This window comes from Centruroides vittatus, unplaced genomic scaffold (genome assembly GCF_030686945.1).
Source record: "Centruroides vittatus isolate TY-2023 unplaced genomic scaffold, ASM3068694v2 contig_19, whole genome shotgun sequence".
Lineage (NCBI taxonomy): Eukaryota > Metazoa > Arthropoda > Arachnida > Scorpiones > Buthidae > Centruroides > Centruroides vittatus.
This window is the reverse complement of record NW_027121169.1, coordinates 1012285-1038480: the sequence shown is the minus strand read 5'-3', so window position 1 is coordinate 1038480 and position 26196 is coordinate 1012285. Positions and strand designations below refer to the sequence as shown.

At 26.4% G+C, this 26196-nt stretch overlaps 1 protein-coding gene across 4 annotated transcripts in view; it reads right to left on the bottom strand.

Annotated features, from left to right (window-relative positions):
- Miro (mitochondrial Rho GTPase) overlaps nucleotides 1–26196 on the bottom strand; it is a 76555-nt gene that overhangs the window by 23333 nt on the left and 27026 nt on the right. For all 4 annotated transcript variants that reach the window (XM_067264496.1, XM_067264497.1, XM_067264495.1 and 1 more), the window contains 9 exons: nucleotides 21892–21976; nucleotides 17003–17143; nucleotides 15836–15879; nucleotides 14591–14644; nucleotides 3744–3854; nucleotides 3139–3189; nucleotides 2962–3063; nucleotides 2597–2638; nucleotides 2458–2514 (listed from right to left, as the gene is read on the bottom strand). In XM_067264496.1, the coding sequence (XP_067120597.1) occupies nucleotides 2458–2514; nucleotides 2597–2638; nucleotides 2962–3063; nucleotides 3139–3189; nucleotides 3744–3854; nucleotides 14591–14644; nucleotides 15836–15879; nucleotides 17003–17143; nucleotides 21892–21943 (654 nt within the window). In that variant the 5' untranslated portion in view covers nucleotides 21944–21976. The remainder of the gene's footprint in view (nucleotides 1–2457; nucleotides 2515–2596; nucleotides 2639–2961; nucleotides 3064–3138; nucleotides 3190–3743; nucleotides 3855–14590; nucleotides 14645–15835; nucleotides 15880–17002; nucleotides 17144–21891; nucleotides 21977–26196) is intronic.

Sequence of the window (26196 nt, the reverse complement as noted above, 5' to 3'; positions counted from 1 at the left end):
TCCTTGCTTTAAAAATTAACAAAAAATTTTGATACTTTCTGTAATATCTCAAGTGGTAATAATTTTTGATAAAACATTACTATATCGCATAAAAATATAAAAATAAAATTAAAGCAATCAGATTGACATAATTACTTGTTAAATGTTAAAGACAACATCCTTTGAGTATAATAAATCAATAACGATGTCATTTGACCACTTATAAGTGAGAAGTGAGCTTTTGTTTATTCTGACTCTCCACTTAGCACAATTCTAAAGCTATTCAAATTGCCTTAGTCAAATGCAGTAAAATCATTTTCTGGTTAGAACTGTCTTTGAGTACGTTACTGACAGTGTAGTGGGACAACATATATTTTCGCATATCGATTCTGTCGCACGCAGCATCCATAATTTCAAGTGTACATGACATCATATTTTTACCCATCATCTTTAGCACTACATATGATATGGTGTGAAAATTTCAAAAAGATGCAAAAAGAAAAAAAAAAATTGCAAATATTAGATTAAAAAATTAAATACAAAATAAAATAAAAATTTATACAGTGGGTGATTGGTTAATGAACAGTTCGGACTGCAAACAAATTGGACAATGAACACTTTTGCGAAAGATTTTTATGTTTGGACAGCAAACACATTTGGATAACAAACACCTAAACAAACTTTTTTCTTGTGTTTGTTTTAAAAACAAGAAAAAGTAATGCTGCATTTAATATTTGTAAAACTATATTTTAATGGCATCTATGCATGGTTTATGGAACAAGACTTTCACAGTTGTATACATAACCTTTCTTGCACTAGTTAATTTCTGTTCTATGAATTTTTGTAAGTGCTTTTTTGAACGTTTTATTTAAATAACTGATAATATTATGGGGCTTAAAGAGTGGAGGGTCAAGAACTGTGTTTACCATAGAAACTAAGCAAGAGATAATAGCTAAGGTAGAGAGTGGGCAGAAGATGTCTGATATTGTAGGCAGATGACTTCGACAGGTCTACATTAGATACCATCTTAGCTAAGATATAATCAAGAAGACTCAAGCAGATAAAGAAAAAATGAAAATCGCATCTGAGAAACAAAGATGTGCCATCCATGCAAAAGTGGAGATATTGCTTTTAGTTTGTTATTACATATAAATAAACATAGTAAGAAAGTATATTTTTTATTTTTTGGAGTTTCTAGAGTGAATTAATCAAATTTCCATAAAAACCTGTGATAAATCGATAATTGGTTAATGAACAATTTGGATAGCAAACAAAGTCTTGGAACAGATTATGTTTGTTAACCGATCACCCACTGTAGAAGATATAATTGCAGTTTCTGATACAATACTGATAATTTCACAATTTTGAAATAAAAATTGTGAAATTATATGAAGGTAGTTGACCTCATGTTGATATTTTAATCCTGCAAGAGTCACAACACAATTGTCTACTATTACTAAGAATTACATAGGATATTGGTAATTACTTAGTGCTATGCCAATAACTGATATATTGAGCCAAAACCAATAATTTTTTACAATACTGATAAAGATATTTTAGACTTTAGAATGCCAATATACTGAAACCAATAAAACAGACTTTTATTGGTAATGTTGAATATCAGTATCTGTTGTCAACAATAAACAACTCTCTTTCTTTTACCATTACAATCCCCTAGCTATCAGCAGACTACAATATGGTATTAAAATTCATAAGGGCTACAAGAATCCTCCTAGAATTCTTAACACTGTAATGCAATCCATTGACAATTGGAATTGTTATTGTTATAGTGAAAGAAATAGTTGTTTATCATTGACAATAAATACCAATATTTGGTATGTAATCAGTTTTGATATGTCAACATTCTAAAATTTAAAATATCAATATCATAAACACTTATCAAATTTGACCCAATATATCAATTATTAACACAGAACTAATGGAGTTTCTAATAATTTATAAATTTAAACTATTTGAGTTTATTCAACCTTTTACTTTGGTTATGTTATTCTTGTGAAGCAGATATTTCAAACTATTAATTAAGATATCAATATACTAGAAATAACTGTATGATTGTATCAATTAAATTTTTTTGTAAAATATTCACATTTAATTCCAAAAATAATTTTATAAAGAAATATATTACTAAGATGTATTAATATATTAGAGTTTTTGATATACCAAATTTATTACAGTGCATTTCTTGAATATTGGCTGGGTGCTGTGATCTGCGGTAATAAGGTTGAGCCTAGATTAGAATGTAAAGGGTAAAGGTTATATAAAGCTAACAAGCTAATAAACCAGTCTCACATATACATTCTTTAAATCATTCAGAGCCTCATTTGGATAACACATCACTCCCAGCCAAGATTTGTGAAACTGTATGTAGGTGTTTTTCTGGAGTCTGATAAAATTAGTATTAGAGCACCATATATTGTTCAGACATGCAAAGAGTTAATCAAATATGAATTATCTTACCTGAAATTGATTCAATTCATAATCGTTTAATGCTCCGTCATTATCATAATCACAAATCTAAATAATTATATATATATAATTCAGTAACATATTAAACAAAATAAAAATAAAAATTTTCCAAATTAATTTATAAACTTACTGTAAATACTCTTGTTAATGCTATCTTACATCTTTCAGTTAACTGAAATAAAAAAACAATTTTATAATTTTATTCTTAATATCTTTTATAATTAATGGCAATTTGAATTTTGTATTAAGATCATTCAATTATTGACAACTTGTAATTAACATTTAAAATAATTATCACTTTAACCTACTTTCTGTAATAAATCAAACATAAATTTAATAATCATTGAATGTAAAGCATTTATCATTTAAAAATACAGTACTTGACCATATTTTATCTTTAAAAAGTGAATAAATAATGATTTATTTAAAGATATAATTTTTTATTATTATATAAAGAAATAATTCATATAGCTAATAAAATATTTAAGGACTCACATCTCTTTCTTCTGGAATATATAATGGAGCAGTAGGATGAAGAACAGCTTTTTGTGCATAATAGAATAACTCTGATATATTCTTTAAAGTTTTGGCAGAACACTATATATTACAAAATAATTTGATTTTAAATTTTCATCAAGTAATCAATATATTAAATAAAAAAATTAAAAATACCTCCACACATGTTTCAATTTCAGAAAACTGATTCATTATTGGCATTATCATCTAAAAAGTAACAAAAAATATTATATATATATATAACTATTTTTAAGAAAATTTTTTATTTTAATGCAAAGTATTTATAAATTTAATTTTCCAGCACTTATAACACTTAGAACTAGTTTTTCCAGTATTTTTAATGAAACATATTTAAGTTCTTATTAAGAAGTACAAAAATGTAAACATAATAAACTATCAGTTCTAGAAGTAATATTAGTTCATTATGTTCAATAGAATATATGTTTATTTAAATTTGTATCTAAAATTTATCTGTGTAAATACATAAATGACACCAAAGATAATCCTTTGGAATACTTATATTTGATCCTTTTATGTATTCATGACAAAGGGTTAAAAGTTAGCCAATAAGTATTCATGTACTAAAAGTAAAATGAATGGTAATTGGTTAACTTCTAACTCTAGACTCTTGGTTGTGATTATGGCCATTAAATTGTAAAAGTGCTGATAAATTAAAAGCGTTTATAAGTTAAAGCACAAATTCCAGTGGATTACTTATTATATAATGCATATAATTATTATATTTAAATTTTAATAATTACCTCTAAAGAACTGTATTCAACTAAATCCACTTTATTGCCAACAAGTACAACTGGTGTATGATGTTCCTCCCCTAAATGATCTCTAATCAATGGAAGCCAATGTGATGTAATCTTCAAAATCAAATAAATAAATAATTAAAAATCATATCATCTGGAGAAGTATAGAAATAATAAGTATATACAGTCAAACCTGTTTTTATGCGCTCTTTTTATGTGCGATTTTTATTTGTGCGATTTTTTTAATGCGAATTTTTAATTTGTGCGGTATAGTTGGCGACTAGTCTCGTGCGATTCGTCATGTCTTACGTTGACTTATTATAGCTAAATAAACTTATTATAGCATAAATGCACTTATTATAGTAATATTATTGCATGAATATGCGAAAAATGAAATAATTTACTTTTTAAGTCAACAAAACACCACCTGGACAAAAATATGTAAAATGATAGACCAGACGATGCAGTCAAGTGCTGACATCTGTTGTCAATAAATTCTATTTCGTACGGTTTTGAGTTATTTTCTATGTGAGACTTTTTTTATGCGGTCCCTGTTGACTGCATAAAAAAAATATTTTTTAATTGTGTCGCGAAAACTATTATTTACAGCCATTCGTGAAGTTTCGTGAGATTTTTTTTATGCGTTTTTTTTAATGCGGTCCCTATCCCCCACATAAAAACAGGTTTGACTGTATTCATTAATAATTAAATGTACAGTTCCTTTGATTATATATAGTAATATTGGTATCTTGTTGTCTTATGTTACATATTAGTAAAGGTTAATAATTTAAAAGATAATCATTTACAATTTCAAGCAATAGAAATTAACTCTTCTGCTTATCTACAAAAAACACACTATTTACAGTTTTGTGGCAAACCAATTCAGGAATTTACTCGATCGCCACCAGAGGAAATATAAAGACTGGTTTGAACACACACCCTTCAATTTTTTTCGACTTCTCATCTGTGTGTGTGGACTATTTTTAACAAGTGCGAACTTTGAACTTTTTGTTGACGAACACCGCCAGTTTTATTTTTAAGGATTTCTTACTTTTAAAATAATGAATTTAATTCTCTCTCAAATTTTGCTTTATTAGAGAAAAATCCAATAAAAATTGAAAATTCTAACATTTCTCACTAAGTACTGTATAATTACTGTATCATGAAAAAAATTGTTCTTATAGATGAAATGAAAAATCTTTACTAGAGAGTCAAAAGTTTTTAATAGTTTCCAAAGATAAATTATTTAGAGCTTATAAACAATATACAAGTTGTAATCAAAAAATATGTGGAGACTTATTTTATAGACCACTACATATTTGAGAACATAATAAACCAGCAACAAGTTGCTCAACTTTCCTGGCAACATTTAAAATTTGTTATCATATTTTATACAAAAAATGTTTACATTTTTACTATTATAAAATGGCAAGAAGCTTAATTTTGAGGGTTGGGAATGGGTTTTATAAAAAAAACTGTAAAAGCTAATAACGAGTAAAATCGTCATTATGTCCAACCCTACTGGAGATACACATGACCACATTAGCAAGGTTGAGGCCAAAGTTTTAAATGCAAAAACATGTACATTGGATGTTCAGCACCACTTTCCTGTAAACCTAGAAGTTTGACAATGGCATTTGGAATGTTGAGCATAACTCCACTGACTTTCCAAATGCCATTGTCAAACTTCTAGGCTTACAGGAAAGCGGCATTGAACGTCTGACATACACGTTTTCGCATTTAAAACTTCGGCTTCAACCTTGCTAATGTCTCCCACTTGACCTTTAACCACCGAAACTTAATATCATCAATTCCCCAAATAAATAAACCTCTCTGTAAATTTTAAGAAATCTTCAACAAAAAGCACAGAAGTTATTAAGCTTCAAAGAGAATGAACAAAATTGTGCTACACACAAAGATCCATATACACAGAAATAACCCCCAAATATTTTTGTTTTCTCGACATTTCAAGGTATGCTAAATCCAAAAATTTTTAAATATTGGGAAGACTTTTTTGACTGATCATCACACTTCCCTCTGTTATATATAACAGATGGGAAAGTAAAAATTGCAAGAAAATAAAAAACAAACCTAATGTTTAGCCAAATTTTATTTCTTCCATTAGATGCTGGCCTATATCAGCATTATAAATTACAAGTTGTAATCGATATTCTGTATTTGTTCAAAATGGGTAATTTCAAGTAGTAGTGTATAGGAATCAAATTTTGTTTTATTTTGAGAAAAACAGGTGTAGACACAGTTGAAATGATCAATAAATATGTTCAAAGATTTATTAGTATTATAACAGATTTAAAAGCAGTTGTTTGTCAACTGAAGTTGATCCAAGGTCAGGAAAACCATCAACATCCATTTCTGACAAAAATGAAGAAATTGCTATCTTGTTGAGGCAAAAATCAGAAAACAGCAATACAAGAAATAACAGAAATCTAACATCTCTTACAGTTCTTATTTGCAATACAACAGTTGTAAAACTTGTTCCTTAAATCATAAGTCAAGAACAGTCAGTGCTTGGAAATTGCCCAGGATCTGTTTGAACACACTGAAAGTGATGATAATTTTGTTACTATAGGTAATGAAACCTGAACTATGCATGAATCATTTAAATATAGGGGAAACTTGCTTAATTCGTACTTGCGCCTAATTCGTACTTCGCTTATATCTCGACTCTGGTAATAGCTATTAGTGCCTTTAGTGACAAAAAAAGTAAATAACAGTCGGCCATATTACCATCTCATAGACAACACACTGTTACGCTGCTTCCGACAAAAATATTGAAAAGATAAGTTTTTTTCAACTTTTTCTGTAATATTTTTGCACATTTCGTAAGAACGTTCTTCAAATTGGATCGTGTATAAGTTTTTTAACTATCTGTGACGTATTAATGCGTATTTTTGTGATTTCACCTGATGTGATGATATATGAGTATTTGTTGTCAAATTTCTTGGAGGCAAATGTAAAACTTGTTCGACTCTTGCGCCTATTTCATACTCCAGGCAAGTTCTTAAAACGTACTGGTACGATTTAGGAAAACCATTTTAGATCAATGTCACAATAAGCTATTACCGATTCGTAAACTGTTATTTTTTTACTAAGTTACTGATTTCAAAAATAACCACAAAAGTATGATCAAATGCACACGATGTGAGATATGGGTATATGAACTTTGCGCAGGAACCAATAAAAAGCAACGGATTACAACTGCAATGACTGCCAAGAATTGGCGAAGACCATCAGCCGAATCTACACACGTATTAATACATTATTGATTAAAATTTTGATTCTTAAGATGCAAACCAATGATAGGATCTCAAAGTACGATTTAAGATGAATGGTTCTAAGTCGTACTTTTTTAGTGTTTTTTTAAATTGTTTATTTCTCAGAAGTTTATAAGATTTATGCTAAATTTGATTATGGTAGTAATAAAATATTTCTCAAATAAAAGTTACTTAAAATGAAAAATAATTTTTGTTTATTAATTTCGATAATATGATGGTTTTTCCTTAAGGGGTACGAATTAGGCAAGTTTACCCTAAAAGTCATATTTATTTTGCTTTTCAAATGACTTTAATCATATTTCTAATTAAAAATGTTTTTTAAAAAAGTTAACAAAAATTGATTTATAACCTTGATTATTATATATTTTGTAAAATTTTATATTCTAACAACAGAAATAAGTCCAGAAAATAACAATAAATCTAGTTTGTATTTGTTTCTAAATTTAACACAGAAATAAAAACCTTTATCTAGCAAAATTATTTACTAAAAAGTTTTAAGTTATTTATCAGGCCATCATCAATTTAGATAAGTACCTACATACATTAATAAAGTTTGAAAAATTCAAACATTAAAAGTTGAAATGTACTGTACAATATTCAAATATGAAATAACATTTTAAAAAGTGTAAATTTTTTTAAATTCTACACTATTTAATATATAAACAATGAAAAACGTTTTATTAATGCTTGAATTATATAATTATGTTGTTTTCTGTGTGTAAGTGCTTATGTAATCTGATGACAGCCTGTCAAATAGACCTAAAAATTTTTAGGAAGTAATTTTGTTGAATAATTAATTTTTATTTAAATTTATATAACAGGGTGGCCAAACATTGTCACAATAAGAGCCATATATTGACTATTCAAAATAGGCCAGAGCCACATCCTCTATAGGATCGTCCATAAATTATGTAATGTTATTTTATACCATCCCATCACTGTAACATTGTACATGCACAACTCCAAAATTACAAAATGCATATCTGCCATCCTCTTAATTGTACCAAGGAGTAATACACTGCATGGGATACTAGACATTACAGTATGTTATTAATTACGTGGATAATGTACAAAGCAGTGACATACGCAGTATGGTCCACTATGCGATACTTTGGAAACAAAAATGAATTATTCTGTTACTCAAGAGTTGAGGACCCTAGTATTATATACCTTTGTTTTAATCACACTATACCTTCTTGTAACAGTATAATGATTACCTGCATACTCATCTACATCTGTATTATGTTATGGACAACCTCTACTGATTTTAGTTTAACTCTTTCAAAAGATTTAATTTTATTCTTTCAAATTATTCATAATTTATGAAAATTATTCATATTTTCAAAAATCAAGCCTTAAAAGTTTAAATGTTTGTAGTTCATTCAACAAAAATTAATTATTTTAATGACATTTATCAAGAATAAAATTATAATAGAAATAAATAAACTTCACACAATATTAGGTAAAAATAAAAATGGTAAATACTGTATAAATTTTTGTCATCTTTTACATATTGTATTTTATTTAACCATTTAAAAAAGCAATTAAGTACAGTAAGTATTAGAATAAAATAGTTTAGAAAATTATTTAAGGAAAGTAATTTGATACTGTATCTTTATTAAATAGATCATTTTTGTTTTTATATTTTGAAAGATATTTTATTTGAATAAAAAAAAACTGTTTTACTTAAACTGAAAAATTATTTTTGGTCTAATTTTAAACAGGTTAAAATAAGGAAAAAACATGTCAGATTGAATTTCATATATAGTCTCTTCTGTTATGTTTCAAACGAACAGACACAATAGATAAATGGGAAAAATATATCATAAAAATGCAAAATCACATTTGCCCATACATAAATTTTTTACAAGGCAATTACTATTTTCACTACTGAGCAACATCATGTGAATGTGAAAAATATAAATCCAGACGAACTAAGTGACCTGCAGAAAAGAAATACAGAAAACCTCTCTCTCTCTCTCATCTCAATTTATCAAGTTTGAATTGTGCAGTTCTAATAAGTTTATGCACTTGACAAAAATATTTAATACAGCAGTGAGTAGCTAAGTAGTTGACCTTGTCAAACACAAGTAGCTGTTCTAGCTATAAGAATTCAAGTAGTGAACAAAAAAGTAGAGCTTCACTTTAATATTTAAATGTTTTGAAAGACTGCACAGATTTTGAGAGTTTGTCCTACTTCAACTTTTTCCATATGTCCTGTTGCTTTTATTATGAAAATTTTATAACATGATTATTTTTAGAAATATATGTATTTGAGAAAAACAGGTGTAGACACAGTTGAAATGATCAATAAACATGTTCAAAGATTTATTAGTAGTATAACAGATTTAAAAGCAGTTGTTTGTCAACTGAAGTTGATCCAAGGTCAGGAAAACCATCAACATCCATTTCTGACAAAAATGAAGAAATTACTAGATTATAGAAAGATTATTAGATTATTAGAAAGATTATAGAAATTGCTAGATTATAGAAGAAATAGCTTCAAAAATTCACAGAATGTAAATACATTCTTTACAGTATGTATAAAGATATACAGGGGAACCTCAGTATACGACCTTAATCAGTTCCTGATGTTTGGACTTATACTAAAAGGACATATACCAAACCAACCTTTCCCATAAGAAGTAATGTAAAAATGATTAATCTGTTCTCATGTAAAAAAAAAACTCCTCTTGATATGGTATATTAATGGGGTTGTAAAATAATTGAAACACTATTTGAGCACATTAATAAAAAAATAAATTTTATTATGTATTTTTAAAGTTATTACAGTAATAATTGCAAATAATTGCTTCTGATACGCTGTCGCCAGCACACTATTTTTCAGTTATCCAAAGCAAAAGCAATTTCTCAACATGATCTAATGTCTCCGATCTCTATTTAGAAATTGATTTAATGCAATGTTAGCAGATTTAATAATGTCTTTATTTTTCACAATTGTCAATATTGTCATTCTCAGAATACGGTATGCAACAGTTAAATCTCGAACACGCATGCCACCTTCATATTTCTCAACAATCTCTTTTTTCAGTTCCATTGTAATTCTAGTCATTTTTTTAGTTTTCTGTTGCTTTTCATTTGCCTTTTTGCAATTCATGATTAATAAAAATAATAAAATTTTACTTACAAATTAAAATCAGAAGAAATTTAACAAAGTTATAGACTGTGGCACCGCGAACATCTAGTCTGGTCTAGTACACTGATAGTGCTACTTGTTCATAGATGGCGCATATAATTGAATTAAGTTGTATACTGAACAAAAGTCGTATACCAAGCAAAATTTGTTTCGTCCAAACAGGACGTATTCTGAATTGGATGTATTCTAAAGCAGACGTACACAGAGATACCACTGTATATCTTTTCATATATTGTCATTTATTTATTTTAAAAAAATAAGATAAGTAGAGAAATAAATAATATAAATGAAAAAGAAAAAAGTAGTTTCAGGAAGAAAATAAGACAAGATGTTTATAATTAATCTCCAAACTTGATTCTGTGCAAGTGAAACTGTTTTACTAATTGATAAATTGATTGATAACATAATTGATAATTGATAAATTGAACTTGGTAGCAGACAGGATTTAACACCCATTTTTTAATTTTAAATAACACAAAATTAAAAAGTTTTTAAAACAACCTATTGATTGCTTTTAAAAAATATTTTATTCAACAGTTTATATTTTATTGAAACACTGTTAAGAATAATTGCATATTTATAAACTTCAAATCACCATTAAAAACAATACTAAAGGAATATATAAATTCTTCAAACCTGTTAACCGGAGTTGATCTATTTTTAGAATTGCAAATGTTTTTGTTGCCCCTCCTGGGCTCTTCCTCGGGCTTTATCGAATAGGTCGTTACTGTTAGAATAAACATTCAATATGAATTTCTTTCATACACGTGTATTAATTATAAGGAGGAAATAGCCCTGTCTGTAGCATGGCAGATTTCGCTAGATAACAGTGTTTAAAGGAATGATTATGGAGCATGCGCAATACAACTATCAAACAGTTGCACATAATAGTATTCAGAAAGAAATTCATATCGAATGTTTATTCGAACAGTAATGGCCTATTCGATAAAGCCTGAGGAAGAGCCCAGGAGGGGCAATGAAAACGTTTGTAATTCTAAAAATAGATCAACTCTGGTTAACAGGTTTGAAGAATTTATATACTAATATTTTACCTGTGTGTAGAGAGATTGTAATACTAAAGGAAAAGAGAAAGTAAAAACTATGACACAGTAATTTTCTGTGAAATGGACAACTGCAAAAGTGACTATTCTGTCATAATTCTAAAAAGAAAATGGCAAGGATTAATAAAGAAGATATCATTTTAACTCAATCTGGATTGGTGGATTTTTTCTAATTTTAATTAGTATGGCTTATGATCAAAAGTTATATTTATCAATACACCATGTATACATAACAGTAATTTAGAATTACAATTTTCAGTTATAAATAGCTGATTTAGGAAAAAAGTAACACTTTTTCTAAATTAGCTATTAATCCTTATGATTTGAATCAAAAAACTTTCATTCTAAAATTTTTTAAAGTATAAAAGTAAAAACATATCAGCATTTCATATATTTGCTATATAATTTAATTTTTCACAAACAATTATAATTTGAAAGTTAATATGTTGTATGTTTTTGTGTTAGCATTTCATCTGTTCTATGCTTTCAATTTTAAATCACTCTCTTTGGAATGTCACTTCTGAAGATGCTGTAAATAAAATCAACAAATTACTAGAAAAACTCTCAAAAACATTTTTTCATCTAAATTAATTGTTAGCAACAATTCAAAACTTCATTGAATAGTACCTAGAATAACCAGTCTGCTCTGCTACAAAATTTACAAATAAATAATATTCTCAACACTTTTTTAGTTATACTATAAATGAATAATAAAAATTTAAAAAAACTTGTTCAATTTATTATTGTTTGTGATGTAGTATTCATGCTTTAGTCACTATTCTTGTATTTTTTTCTTTACCTGTTTAAGATCATTCTAAAGCAATTGCATAGCTTGTGGTAAATTTGTGGATTATAATATAGTATCTATGAATAAATTTGACCTAAAATACTATCAATTTACATAAAAAGCTTAATTGCATTATCTAATAACATTTTGTGTACAAATGTATAAAACTAACAAATTATTCTCATTAATTATTTTTTCTTTGCTATTTTTTTATTTAATAACAGAAAGAAAAAAATAACCAACTGCATAAAACATTCAACTGGATTTCAAATTTCATTAAGATATTATATTAACTTATATATTAAATTACATGAAATTTAATATTTGTAAAAGAATTAGTTTATAAGTTTGTTCATAAACATTTTGTATATTTTATTTCAAGAACAATAATACCAGAACAAATTATTATTAATAAATAATGTAATGTAAACAAAATATTCCTACAGAAATAAAAGTTATATATATATATTCTTTAACGCGTTCAGCCCTTAGCCCGAGATATCTCGGGCAAGTTGTATAGCGTTACAAAAAATGGGGTCCTTTAGGACCCCTAAAAAAAAATTTTTTTTTTTTTGATTTTTCGGATGTTTTCTAAGTCTCCAAATTTTTTGAAAAATTTTTACCCGCGCGAAAAAATTTTATTGAGAGTTTAATTAACCTTTAATGACACGCAATTAACGCTTAATGGTTTTTTTATGGGATTTTTTTATAAAACTTTATTCATCTTTCTAAAGTTCTAGTGCGTCGATTTTACTTCGGTAAAGTTATTTAAAGCTATTTTCTGATGTCAAAAACAGCATCCAATAGTTTTTTAATTTTTTTAATTAATAGATTTTATTATATATACGTTTAATTAAGTCGGGGGGGTCGGAAATTTCAATTAAAATCGTAATTTTAAAAAAATATTTAGAAATATACCGCCATCTAGTATTCACCCTACTTTTTACCCTTCTCCTCCCGAGAGTTTCATGAGAATGTCCCGCGAAAGACAACACCAGCTGTTCTCAAGGTCATCCAGCTGTGTAAACAATGACACATCGGTGTCAAGTTTCGCGCTAAGGCGAGACAAAGGAAATTATACTTTGAAGCTTTTTCTTCAAAATTAACACATTTCTATAATTTTTTTTTCGTTTTTATGTTTAACTACATTAAAATTAAAAAGTATTTAATTCGCCGGAGTCCCAAGGAGTTAATATACCAATGGTAACTACCAATGGAATGTTCATTGTATTGTTTGTGAATAAATAAATAAAAGGCTTTTGTGCAATCAGGTTTTTGAGTTAGTCTAAAAATTTGGAATAATGCCCATAGTTGTAAAGAAATGTGATGTGATATATACTGTATATTTTTGCAGATAAGACAAGGTATAAATTTTCGTCAAAGTTTTATAGTTTTAACATATATCTGTGCTATAAGACAACTCCCAAACTATCAATGGCCTATGAATTTAGTTTAGATTAGCGATCATCATCTGGATAATAATACTGTATAGTGTATACAGAATTATGTCCTATTCGTAATTTTTCAAATAAACAAATTTTATTTTCTTGCATCTGGCAGCATTGCCTTGCGATTGTTGCAAACATTCGCATTGATTCGAGCATTTGGATAATGACCTTGACTATTTGCAAAAAAAGTCACATAGGCTATTCTATTTTCTAGACATACCCTACTCTCTACTAGTAAATAATTACGATTTGTCCATTTTTTAATAATGATTTTAATTTATAAATTTTAATCTAATTTTTTTTGTATCTGTCCTATAAGACGACCATGGATTTTGGGGCCTATATATATATATATATACACTACAGTTATTACACTAATTTTGTCAAATAAATTTACTTAAAATTCAAGTAGAATGAAGACTTGCTTTCAAAATATATGCAGCAATACTCCATCATTCAAAATTAAATTTTTTGTTTTTTAATGAAATTTTGAAGTAATAAAATTCACCGTTAATATATTTTGTGAACTATCATAACAGTATTCATTTCATTTTTATTAATAAAAACAGCATTTATATTTTTTATATTTCTATATAAGAAATTAGTTAAAAATGAATAAAAACATTAATATTTAAGTTTTAAATTGTGTACATAATTTTATAATAATTAACAATTATTATTACATACAAAAACAAAGATTAGAATGACGATTTGGATGGTGTAACTAATAATGTTAATGGCCAGTATGCAGGAGTTACATCTGTAACTTCTATATCCTTTCTTCCAGAAGTCCAAATTAATTATTTATAACTATTAAATATGATACAAGATATCAATGTTGCCTATTTCTAGATCATATTATATCTACATTCCATGAAAAACAGAAAATATAGTGAAATACTGTTTAATCTGTTTAAAGTATAATTTTGACTGTAATATGCAATTACTATCACAGATCTTCTAATTCATTTAAATTTTAATTAATATTAACAAATAATGCATATTTATAACAATTCATGATAATTAAAATCACACTATTCATTTTTTTTTAATATTAAATTGATATATATTGAAAAATCTCCAAAAACAACAGATATTTACCCTATCTATAGTGTCGTCATCATCAACTGCATAAACAATACATATAACATTGGCCTGAAAGACAAAAATCATTGAATTTAGAATTTTGAAATAAAAATTTTTTAAATTATTATTCATTGCTGTAATCTGTTCAGATTAAAAACAAAATAATGAATATAACACACTACTTTAATGAACAAAAACCATATTTAAAGATACAGTGGTGCCTCGTATAACGTACGCTTCGAATAACGGACGCTGCGAACAACAGACTTTCTGTTTGGCCGTTACGTGAATCAAGCAACGGACTGGCTGCGAACAACGGACTTTTCAGCATAATTGGTGACTGCTCCATGTGTGTGTTTTTTAATAGTGGTCGCTCTGCGTCTCCACTACTACGGGAGTGCACTGCTGTTTGTAGTCATTTAGGAACGACGGTGAAAGAAAGAAAGATGGCGGCACCTGCACTATCGATAGTATCATGATAGAGGAATCTATAATTCTAAAATATGAGCTTTAAAAGGCAAAAGAAGGGTCCCAATTGTAAAATTTAATCATAAAATGGATTATTTGTTGAAAGAGCATTCAAAAAAGCCTCGAAAAAAAACTCGTAAAAACACTTACATCCCCGCGTGCGCTAACTCGCGCTTTCACAATTTCTAAATTCTCATTCATAAAACCACATAATGGATCCGGAAACGAAACTATTTGAGCCATGGAGGACGCCATATTGCTTTCCACCGAAAACTACTGCTACAAGCGGCCGTTTTTGCCGTTCGACGGCGCGCACTCCCGCCGGAATTTAGGAATGCGTTCCGTAGGAATTTTTAAACGGATGTCGCTCGCGCAGAGTTACGCAGAGGAATAAAAGAACTCACCCCACATTCATTTTTTTTATGATACAGTACGGTTATTTTATGCTGCGGAACGAATCAGATGTTTTAACATGTATTTCTATGGGAAAATGCGTTTTGTATAACGAACGTTTCACTTAACGGACGTGCACCTGGAACGGATTAAGTACGTTATATGAGGCACCACTGTATTGGTTATCTTCTAAACAACAAATTTCTTTCCATTTTATTTATATATAAAATTAAAGGTGACAAGTAGTCACAATGTAAATAAAGTAAAAAAATTTATTGTCTGATTTTATCAATCTATTATTGTCAAAGCAGATAGAAATTCAACATTTTTAAATATACTAAAACAAAAATTAGGTCACAAACTTCTTTAACATTATTATATATTTATTCTATTACTTACCCTATTGATTTCATGCATTAATATATCTTCTGTCTGTTCCTGAGCTGAAATTATAAATTAATTAATATTTTAATTATAGCACTTTGTAAAATAAAATTGAATAAAATTTAAAATTTATCAAATTTTAGAAGCTTGATAGATTCTTAAGTATTAACTTGTTATTTTATTTCCATGTATTAAAAAATATTAGAAAAGTAATTTTGTTTTCTGTATTATTATGTACTTTAAAGAATTATCTGATAAATGCAAGTTATTTTATCTTAATATTTATTGATATCATATAATCAAATTACAATATATTTCCCAAAGCTAACTCTGAAAGATAGTTATAACTTTGTTTGATCAGATGCAAAAAAATTATACTTTTCTAAAAAAAAATAAAAAAAAATATGAAAATTACAAAATGATAAAGGCATTTGAACAGAATAAATATAAATTTATATTTTAAAATTAAAAGTAAACAAAAGAAATGATTCAGATAAAAGAATTAATTCATGCTAAAATCTATACAAATATTGGTGATTATTATTTCAAGGAAATTTTTTAAAATTAAAGGCTAATAGTAATATTGCAAATGCATTCAAAACAATTAAATTTAAATAAAATAAGAAATAAATTATGATTTAATAATTAATGCTTTTGCTAACAGTGATAATCATACCATATTCACACAGATGATGTATTTATTACCAATTCCACCCAAAAAAATGATGATATTTGTACAATGAGATTCAAACTAATTTTTAAATGTTATTCTTTGAAGAAATATGGCTTAGTTTTGAAAATGTACTGATTTTTTTCTTTTCTTACAGTAGAACATAACTATGTACCTTAATGATTCTGTTTTCACATAAAATAATTAGAAAGAAAGCATATAATACTATTTAAAAGTCACCAAGAAATTAAATGTGCATAAATGTTTTGCAATTCTGTATGACACATAATGTTCAATTTGCAATTTATAATTATATTCCAATTTCATAATTGAAATTTTATATTTGTATGAATCTAAAACTGAAACATTCTGAAAGTATTTGTCTGGAGTAATTCTCATCCTGGCTTCTGAACAACATTAAGTATTTTGTTCTGATTATTTTTATGTATATTGTAATTTTAAAAAATATTTAAAATATTTTGTCCTTTAACACACAAAAACCATAAACATACCAGAATAATCTACAATATGCGTAGGCACCTTCTCAGGTGTAACATCTGCAGGAATTGTAATTTCTTCAGCTCTTGGTGGGACATCATCTGGAAATTCTTCACTCACTAAAGACAGAATTAATGATGTTTTTCCTACACCAGCTGAAAATGAAAGATTATTACAATTAATGACAAGTTAAGAAATAAAATATTCTTATACTAGAATACTTAACTTTCATTCTTTCAATAATAAAATAAAATTTTTAAATAGTTAACAGGAACAAATAAATTTGTTTTAAATATAAAAACAGAAATTTATATTAAAAGTTTCTCTTCTAATGACTTACATTAAAAAATGTATGTTACTTTATGTTTTAATTTCTGTAATAACAAAATTCTTTGTGAAAATTAATTTGTAATGTCTGCTTACTGTTTAATCTATAATTTTATCATTTTAAATAATGTTTATATTTATTATAAAAAGCTAAATCTTTGCTACCTTAGATTTTATAATTTCACTTTCTAACCCTCTGATAACAGAACTCTATAATGTGCCACTCTATTGCTCAGCTTTAATGTGTATTTTTAGGACTGAATTATGTCTAAAAGTCTGTGACTGCTTGTATTTAAGATTATTTTAAAAACAGTAGGATGGTATTATTCACAATTCAGTTGTTTTCAATGAAACAAGTTAACCATAAATAATAACATGCAGCTATTCCAAACTGCATGTTATTATTTTACCATTCTTAAAATATATAATAGCTAACTGATTTTTAGACCACTCTATATTTCAAATACATTTTTGAATATTTATATTTCTAATAAATTAATAACAAAAAAATATTATTATTTCTTTTTAGTTAACAAAAATTAAATATTTTAATTAAATCTACATATTTTTCTGGTTTATCTGCAATTTTAGAAAATACTTATTTTAAATTTTAAATACTTTACAAGAACAAAGTAATGAAATAAATTAATTACACTCAATGTAAATTTCAGTTAAATATGTAATAAAATACAAACAGCTTCTGAATCAAAATTCTCCTTTCAAAGGTAATAAGAAGTTTCTTAGTAGTTTAAATTAAAGAAATGTTGTCAAAATGCAATTATCAATATTGGCAATGCTAAAAGCATGAATCAAACTGCTGCTGATGCTGCTAATCATAGTAATAATAAATTTCAGTTGAATAAACAATTATTATTTTCACAAAACACATTATTCTCATTGTATTAAATAATTAAAACATATTTAATACAAATTAATCTGAATATTCAGAAAGCATTAATTTTTCAAATTTAAATTTGTAAATTCTCAGAATTTCTTCCTATTAAAATATCTACAATTTTTCCTCTTCCTCAATTTCAATACTCAAAAATGTTTTCATGGTATATAGAGAATATAGAATGTTATCACTATCCTACTTTCTACGTGTACTGTACATAAATTTTTCCATGTCAGTATATGCTCAGTGATGTTATTAGAGCATCACTAAATATTTTTTCATTGTCTTCATTCACAAATTTAAAAATTGTCTGTTAGAACTCTCTCACCAGCCACATGAAACTTTTAATCTAATATGCCTATTCCTTAATTTTTCATACTTACATTAAAATAGGGTAAAAATGGAAAGCTTTATATAATCATTTACTGAGAAAAATGGTACAGAATGATTAAATTAAGGAATGATCCAAAAAATATTTATTTTTAAATCAAAATCAAGTCAACTTCATAAGATAATTTCATTTGACTGATATTAATTTGAAAATAGACCAGTCGTGACTAAATTTTTATCGGTACAATGGTTTTTCCTCATATATTCATATTTGTTAAATTTAGAGAACAATCTGGTCCGTTCTGAATATGTTAGCAGAACAAATTTGTATTCTCTGAATTTAAAACCAGCACAGTTTTCAAACTGTTCACATATAAAAATATTTCACATCACTTAATTAATTACTTTGATCATTTTCACAATTTTACAAAGAATAAAGCCTTAATTTCTAATATATTTTTAAAGAATAAATTTGCTAATTGATATCCTACAGTTTTTGCCTTAATTCTGTTATATATTCTGAATTCTCTATTTTACTTAAGACAGTTTGACTTGTATAATTTGTTCCACATTTTGTATAAGCACTTTACTACTGTTAATACTTGTACTTCTCTAATTCAACATAACTCTTCCTTTCCTGTGACCTACTTTCATTATTTTACTTTTGCATTTATTAGATACATCTTCATACTGATTTTCTAGCTGATAACTTGAAATTTATTGAGAGCTGCTTGTGATACCAATTTACTATTAAAACTAAGTCATCTACCCCATAAAAAAACTAACATTAATATCTCCAATATTTAAAAATCTAACTATATTGTTATTTTTTAAACTATTTTTGATAAATAATAAGAAAAAAAACTGATATTTATCTTTATATCATTCACTCAGACTAAGTTCTATATGCAAAGTTTGCATATAGAATGTAGTTTTTATAAGTTTTTTTACTGCTCTAAACAGATTTTTGTTACTATATTATTCTAAATAATAACAGTAATTTTAAAAGAATTTATCATAAACTTTATCTGAATTCCTAAATTCACATGAAATGCTTTCCTAAATTTATCCTCAAACTGTAAGATACAATAAAGATAATATACTAATTACTGAATGAAAACACACACATTGTAAATACTGGAATTTAATAGAAAATAATCAAATACCATAGATAAATAATATTCAAATTGAAATTTTACAAGAATTTTGAAGAATCTTTTTATAAAAATTAGAACTTTATAAAATAAAATTGTAACTAGAAATTGCTGTAGAATAATCATGCAATTTATTTTCATCAACAAATTATGTTTATATTTTTTTAAAGTCAATATACATAATTTTTAGAACATCATTTTGGATTTAAAAATTTATTATATATTGCCTCATTATATCGTAATATAAATAAATGAGTATAATTTCAATTGCTCATAATTGTATTGTAATAAAAATTTAAAATATATTTTGTTGTCTTTTCTTTCACTAATAAATAAAATTATAAACAAACATCATTAATTTAGAAAACATCAATTTCATTTACTTTTAACTGTTACAGAACAAAACAAGAACAAATACTTTAGCAATAAATATATGAAATACTTTTAATAAAAGAAAAAACTCCTAAAATCATTTATAATTTTATAATCTTTACTGATTTAAAATTAATAATACAGATTTATGATTCATCTAGGAATTCTTGCAGTGTACACCAGAGTTCAATCAATTTAAAATTCAGATTTTCTTAGCGTTAATACATATTAAATACATCACAATGACATAAGTGATCTCTCTTGTCTGATGCCGCCTACCAGTTCTGAGAAATGGGCTTGTGTTTGTGTGAAATTGTTTGTGAGATAATATAAATAACATCAAAATATTTAAACTATATAAATTTAAACTAAATGTTACATAAAGTTATGTTTAATTTATGTATTAACACCAAAAATTGAATTTTAAATCTATTGATCAGATTTACAATATCAATCAAAGCCAATCAAATCACAAATTCAACCAATTCTTCAAATTGTGTTAATTAAAGTTTATGAAAATAACATCTTTTTTAATTTTAATTAAATGATTGTAAAAATTCCAATTCAAGGTTTTTTTATGTATAAATTTTATACTAAAATTTGAAGCAAGACTTCTTTACAATAACTGTTTTAGTTTGACATATTAATGTTTATGATACTTTTATACAAAAGATATTTTATACAACTATATCCTACAGCTATAATGGAATATAGTATATGTAATATAATTTTTAAATATTAGGAATGAAATAGTATTAAAAAATACTACTCAAGTAAATCAGGAGACTTGCTAAATTAGAATTAAATTTAATGTAAAAAACATTACTAAATAATGACTTGCATAATTATTGTTTTAGGTTAAAAAATCTGAGAATGAATCAAAACTTTGTAAACATTTCTTTATATCAAATTACATAACTTTCATAAAGCACTTATTCTAATGATATACCACAATTGATAATGATAAAAAAAACAATCTTAATTTTAATTATTATTCATGGCTCTCTACTACACATTAAGAGTGACCTTTGTTGTGCCCTATCCCAAATTTAGCCTTGTACTGTACACAAGTCTACTCACAACAGCAGACTGACATCTTTACAGTTATAGCCATCCAGATATATGGATGGATGATTGAGCAGTTAAGGTAGCAGCCTACTACTCTGGATGACTTGGGATTTAATCCAGATGGGTCAAAAAACTTCAGGAATTTTTTGGAGGGTAGTCCATCTAGAGATGTCAAGTCCTATTCCTCATTGTGGGCCTGACCAAACTCATAACGGGCTTGTTAAAAAGTCCCTTTTGGAGCCCAGAAAGAGCCATATTACAAAGGAAATCTAAATTTCTCCAAATGGTAAATTTGGATTAATCTAAGCTTATTTTAAAAATATATTTATAATAAATCTCTTGTTTTTATTGGAGAATTGTTACTTTCTTGTCTTGTTAATAGGAGAGATAATACTTGCCTATCAAAGCTAGACTTAAGACTTGTGACCCTAAGCTATAACACACAACAGACCCACCCTCTCTACAAATAATGATATGCAAAAATGTGAGATCCTAAGGTATAGGCACATAACGCGAGGCCTTAGACTGAAGCTTATTTAGCTTATGTGCAAATCTGGACTTACTGCTTACTGACACTGCAATACAACTGTAAAGAATGAGAATATTTATAAAAATAATTATTAATATAAAACGAGTTTATCTCCAAGAAGTTAAGTAAAATAACCTTTTTTAAAATAACATAAAAAACTTTTATTTTCTTAAATTCTATTTTTATTCACCTTATTTAATTACAATATTAAAAATTTATATTACTTACGTTCACCAACTAATAAAATACGAACATCTCTTCTACCATTTGTTCGACCCATTGTTAATATTTTTTAAATTTATTCTTATTTAACCTGTTAAAATAAGAAAAAATTTATTATAGATTAAACTTAAGTTGAAGAAAATAAATTCAATTCATTTATAAAAGTGAAATAAAATTAAATATCATAATGAAATGTTAAGATTATATTATTAGTTACTTGTGGAATTACAATTTGGACTTATAATTTAGATTTATAACATTATTTAAAATTTGTGTAAAAAATAGAGAATTTATTATTGTTAACATACTTGTTAGTTTATTCAAATAAATAAAAATTAACTATTCATATATAAACAGGTTTGAAATTTTTAATGTAATCAAACAAACTTTTGTAATCAATGAAGCAGTTGCAACATAAACAAATTTTTATTTAAAGATTTAAATCAACAATTAAATTTTGAAGTAAAAAACATTTGTCTGATTATTTTATATAATCAAAATTTTCACATAGAAAAATAGAATTTTATAAATTTTACAAAAATATAGGATCAAGCTTATTTTTCATTCATTTTTGCAGGTGTAAAGTAAGATTATCATAGTTCATCTATGCATTAATGAAAATAGGTGACATACATAATACACCTGCTATCTAAAGGTTAAAAGGTGAGAAAAAGCTTTCATATCTGTATCTTAACCTCGTTTAATTTTAAATAATTTAAGGTATTTCAAATTTATAAGTGAAATATTTTCTTAAAAGTTAAAGATACAAACCAAATTCAAATTTTTAAAAATGCTTTGTGCTATACTTTAACATCTTAGCAATTCAAGTCATTTTGTACAGAGAATTTGTAAAATAGATAAATTTTTATATTCTACATTGAAATGCTAGTATTTTTTGATGTACTGAATCAAGTTATTACAATTCTACTTAATGTGATTTAGTATTTAATTTTTATTTAATTATATAATTCAATAAATAATTTTACATTCATACTTGTGATTATAATCATCACTTATTTACATCAAACTGTAAGAAAGTAAATCATGTTCAAGTTATGCAAAAAAAAAAATATATATATATATATATATATTCGAAAGTTGATTGGTGTTAAAAGTGAATGCCATTATCTATCTGTTCTAAATAAGAGTTTGGATATTTCTAAGTAGTGAAATATTTTCTTTGCTATTACTGAGTGGTAGAATTCGTGTAAACCTAGAATAGGACACAGTCTTCCTCTTTTTATACATACGACTGAAAAGTGCTGCAATTTAAAATTATGAGAAATATTTAAGTTGAAGACTAAGTTGGTTTTTTAAAAAAAAATGGATAAAAACCACTTTTCTTTCCTTTAAAAGTGCAGCAATATAATAGAGTTTGCATGAAATATTAGAATTATTGTGTTTATCTAGCATTATAGAAGATAAAAACATAATCATATGAAATATTCATTTTACATACTTAAATATCATTATAATAATCACAATATTGCTAGCTATATTATTATAAGTTAAGAATTTTTTATGATGATTAAAAGAAACTATAAATTTTAGAATCAATATGTTTAATATGTTTTTGGAATTTTAAACATATTTTAAAAGATTTATGAAGCTAAAAAAGGAATGTCATTTTATAGTCATCTGCAAAATTTTGTATTTGCATACAGTGTGGGCAAAATTTTAGCAATTTTCTGTAAAAGAAAAGTTTTAATTCCGAAAACATTTAAAACACAGTTAAACCTCTAATAATGGTCATTTTTCAGGAGAATTTCTTTCGAACTGTAAACAAAATAACTTCCAAACACTGGTCATTTTTTTTTTTAATTGTTCAAACAAGTGGCTGTTATTCAGAAGTTTGCTTTATTATTAAATAGCAAGGTTGTGGCCAAAGCTTTCAGTGTGAAAACGATCAAAATGCCACTGTCAAACTTCTAGGCTTATAGGAAGGAGGCATTGAATGTCTGACGTTCATGTTTTCGCGTTGAAAACTTCAGCTGCAACCTCACTAATATATTAACTTTAATACACTTGCTAAAGAAATTCCTCAAATGTATAGTATTTTTTTAAAACTTTTTTTTAAAAATCCATCCTTAGGAGTCAACTAAAGAAATGAAGACAATTTCTGCCACTGACTCCTGAAACCCAAAGCACAAGTTTCCAAAAATTCTCATCCTAGAAAAGCAATACGGAACATTTTAAAGTTGGTTATAAGTTTATTGTATTATTTTTTTTAATTTTTAAAATATTTAGTTTATTACCATAAATATAAATATGATAATTAATTTTTATATTTTGCTTTATTTTCCTATTAAAATTATTTTATTATCTATTATAATAAGAGAAATCTTAAGTAAGCCTTTGTAATTATCTATTAAAAAAGCCAAAAGTAATGATTTCAAACTGACAATATTCTTTGATGAATGACACATTGACATTATAAAATGAATACTTTATTATAGCCTTATGAATTTTTAATTCATTTTCTTTTTTGATAATTTTCAAGTACAGTTGATAATTATGAATTTTTCTTTAAACTCTCTCAAATCTGAATGTACTATACATTTATTTTTGTATTATTTTACAGTTGTATATTTTTGTTAAGCAATCTTTTTCCTTTTCAGAAGTAAAAGCACTAAAAGAAATTTGTTGTGGATATTTTTTTGCAAAAGAAGCTTTGTCACTTATATTTACAAAAGAAATTTCAAAGAACAATAAAAAATGTTCATAATGACAAATTTCCCTAGTCAATTGACAATGAAGCACACATCTCACAGACCTTTTCTTGTGAGGTACATATGATTCTTTGTCAGCTAATTTTTTCATTATTATGAACATTTTTCTTATTTGGAATTTTGTTACAAATTTTTATATGCATAAATAAGACATTACAACTACCAAGTCTTTTACAAAAATTAACTCTTATTTCAGCAGACACAAATAATAGCATAGAATTTTTAATATCCAAATACTAATGATTATGTAGACCAGTGGTTCTTAATATTTTGGAAGTCAGGGAACACTAAACTTTTACATTGTTTCTGCAGAACACTAAACTTTGACATTTTTTTCTGTGGAACACTTACAATACATCAGCTTTAAAGAAGAGACGGCAAACCTTTTTAAAATCAAGTGCACTCGGTCTAGTAGATGACGACATTGGCGTTTGTTAATTATATTCCCATACAAAAATTATTTTACATTGTATTGACTTTTCTTTTGCAACAATTTTTAATTGTATATTTGTTCTTTTTCTCAGAACACTTGAAGTGGCTTCACGGAACATCCGTGTTCTGCAGACCATGGATTAAGAACCACTGATGTAGACCACAGGCACATCTATCTTTAAGGTGCTTTCTCTATAGGGAAATTTTCAATTAGATTCATCTTTATTGTTTTTGGCAATTGTATTAATCTTAAAAAGGTTTTTGGGATTCTTTTTATTTATTTTTGCATCATTTTTAATCTTGACACCATTGCACACTTAAACGAGTATAAACATCATCTTAAGAGTTTTTTACACATTGATAAATAAAACAAGTCTATTTCGTTTTATAGTTTTTATGGCTGTTTTATTGTAGTAGTCTGAGATCTACCCATATTTGCCTGTATTTGGAGATTCTGTTTTCATACACTATATACCAGCAACTTAATTAAATCTGTAGCAATTAAGGAATTAATACCATCTAAATTTATCTTTTTTATTATAATTTTCAACAGTTTAAAGCAAAACCAAACAATGATTATTTATACACATGCAACTTTTATATTATTCTGCTAATTAGTTCCTGAGTTATATTTCACATAGAGACTTCTGTAATGATAGAATTTTATTTGAAAATAAAAAAAGTTAGTTACAAAAATATCCACTAGGATGGAAAGTGGTGCTATTACAGTATAGTGAATAACTCAAAATGTCTCAAAATTTACAATATACATGGTATGCTGTGTCTAAAACTTGTGCTGTCATTGAATATGCAATTTGGCAATTTCAGCATGTTGTTAATAATGGAGGCCACCATACTGATTATGCATAATCAATATAGTGGCCTCCATTATTGCATAGCCACACGATATACTGTACATATTGTAAGTTTTGGGACCTTTTGACTTATTCACTATGGTGTCACAGTGCCACTTACTGCCCTAGCAAAGATTTTTGTAACTAACTTTTTTGCTTTCATATAAAATTCCATCAACACAAAAGTCTCCATGTGAAATATAACATAATTCTGCTGATTAGTTCCCAAGTTATATCTTTTTGACATGTAAACTTTAATTATGAACATCATATATATAGCTTTTATTATAACTTAT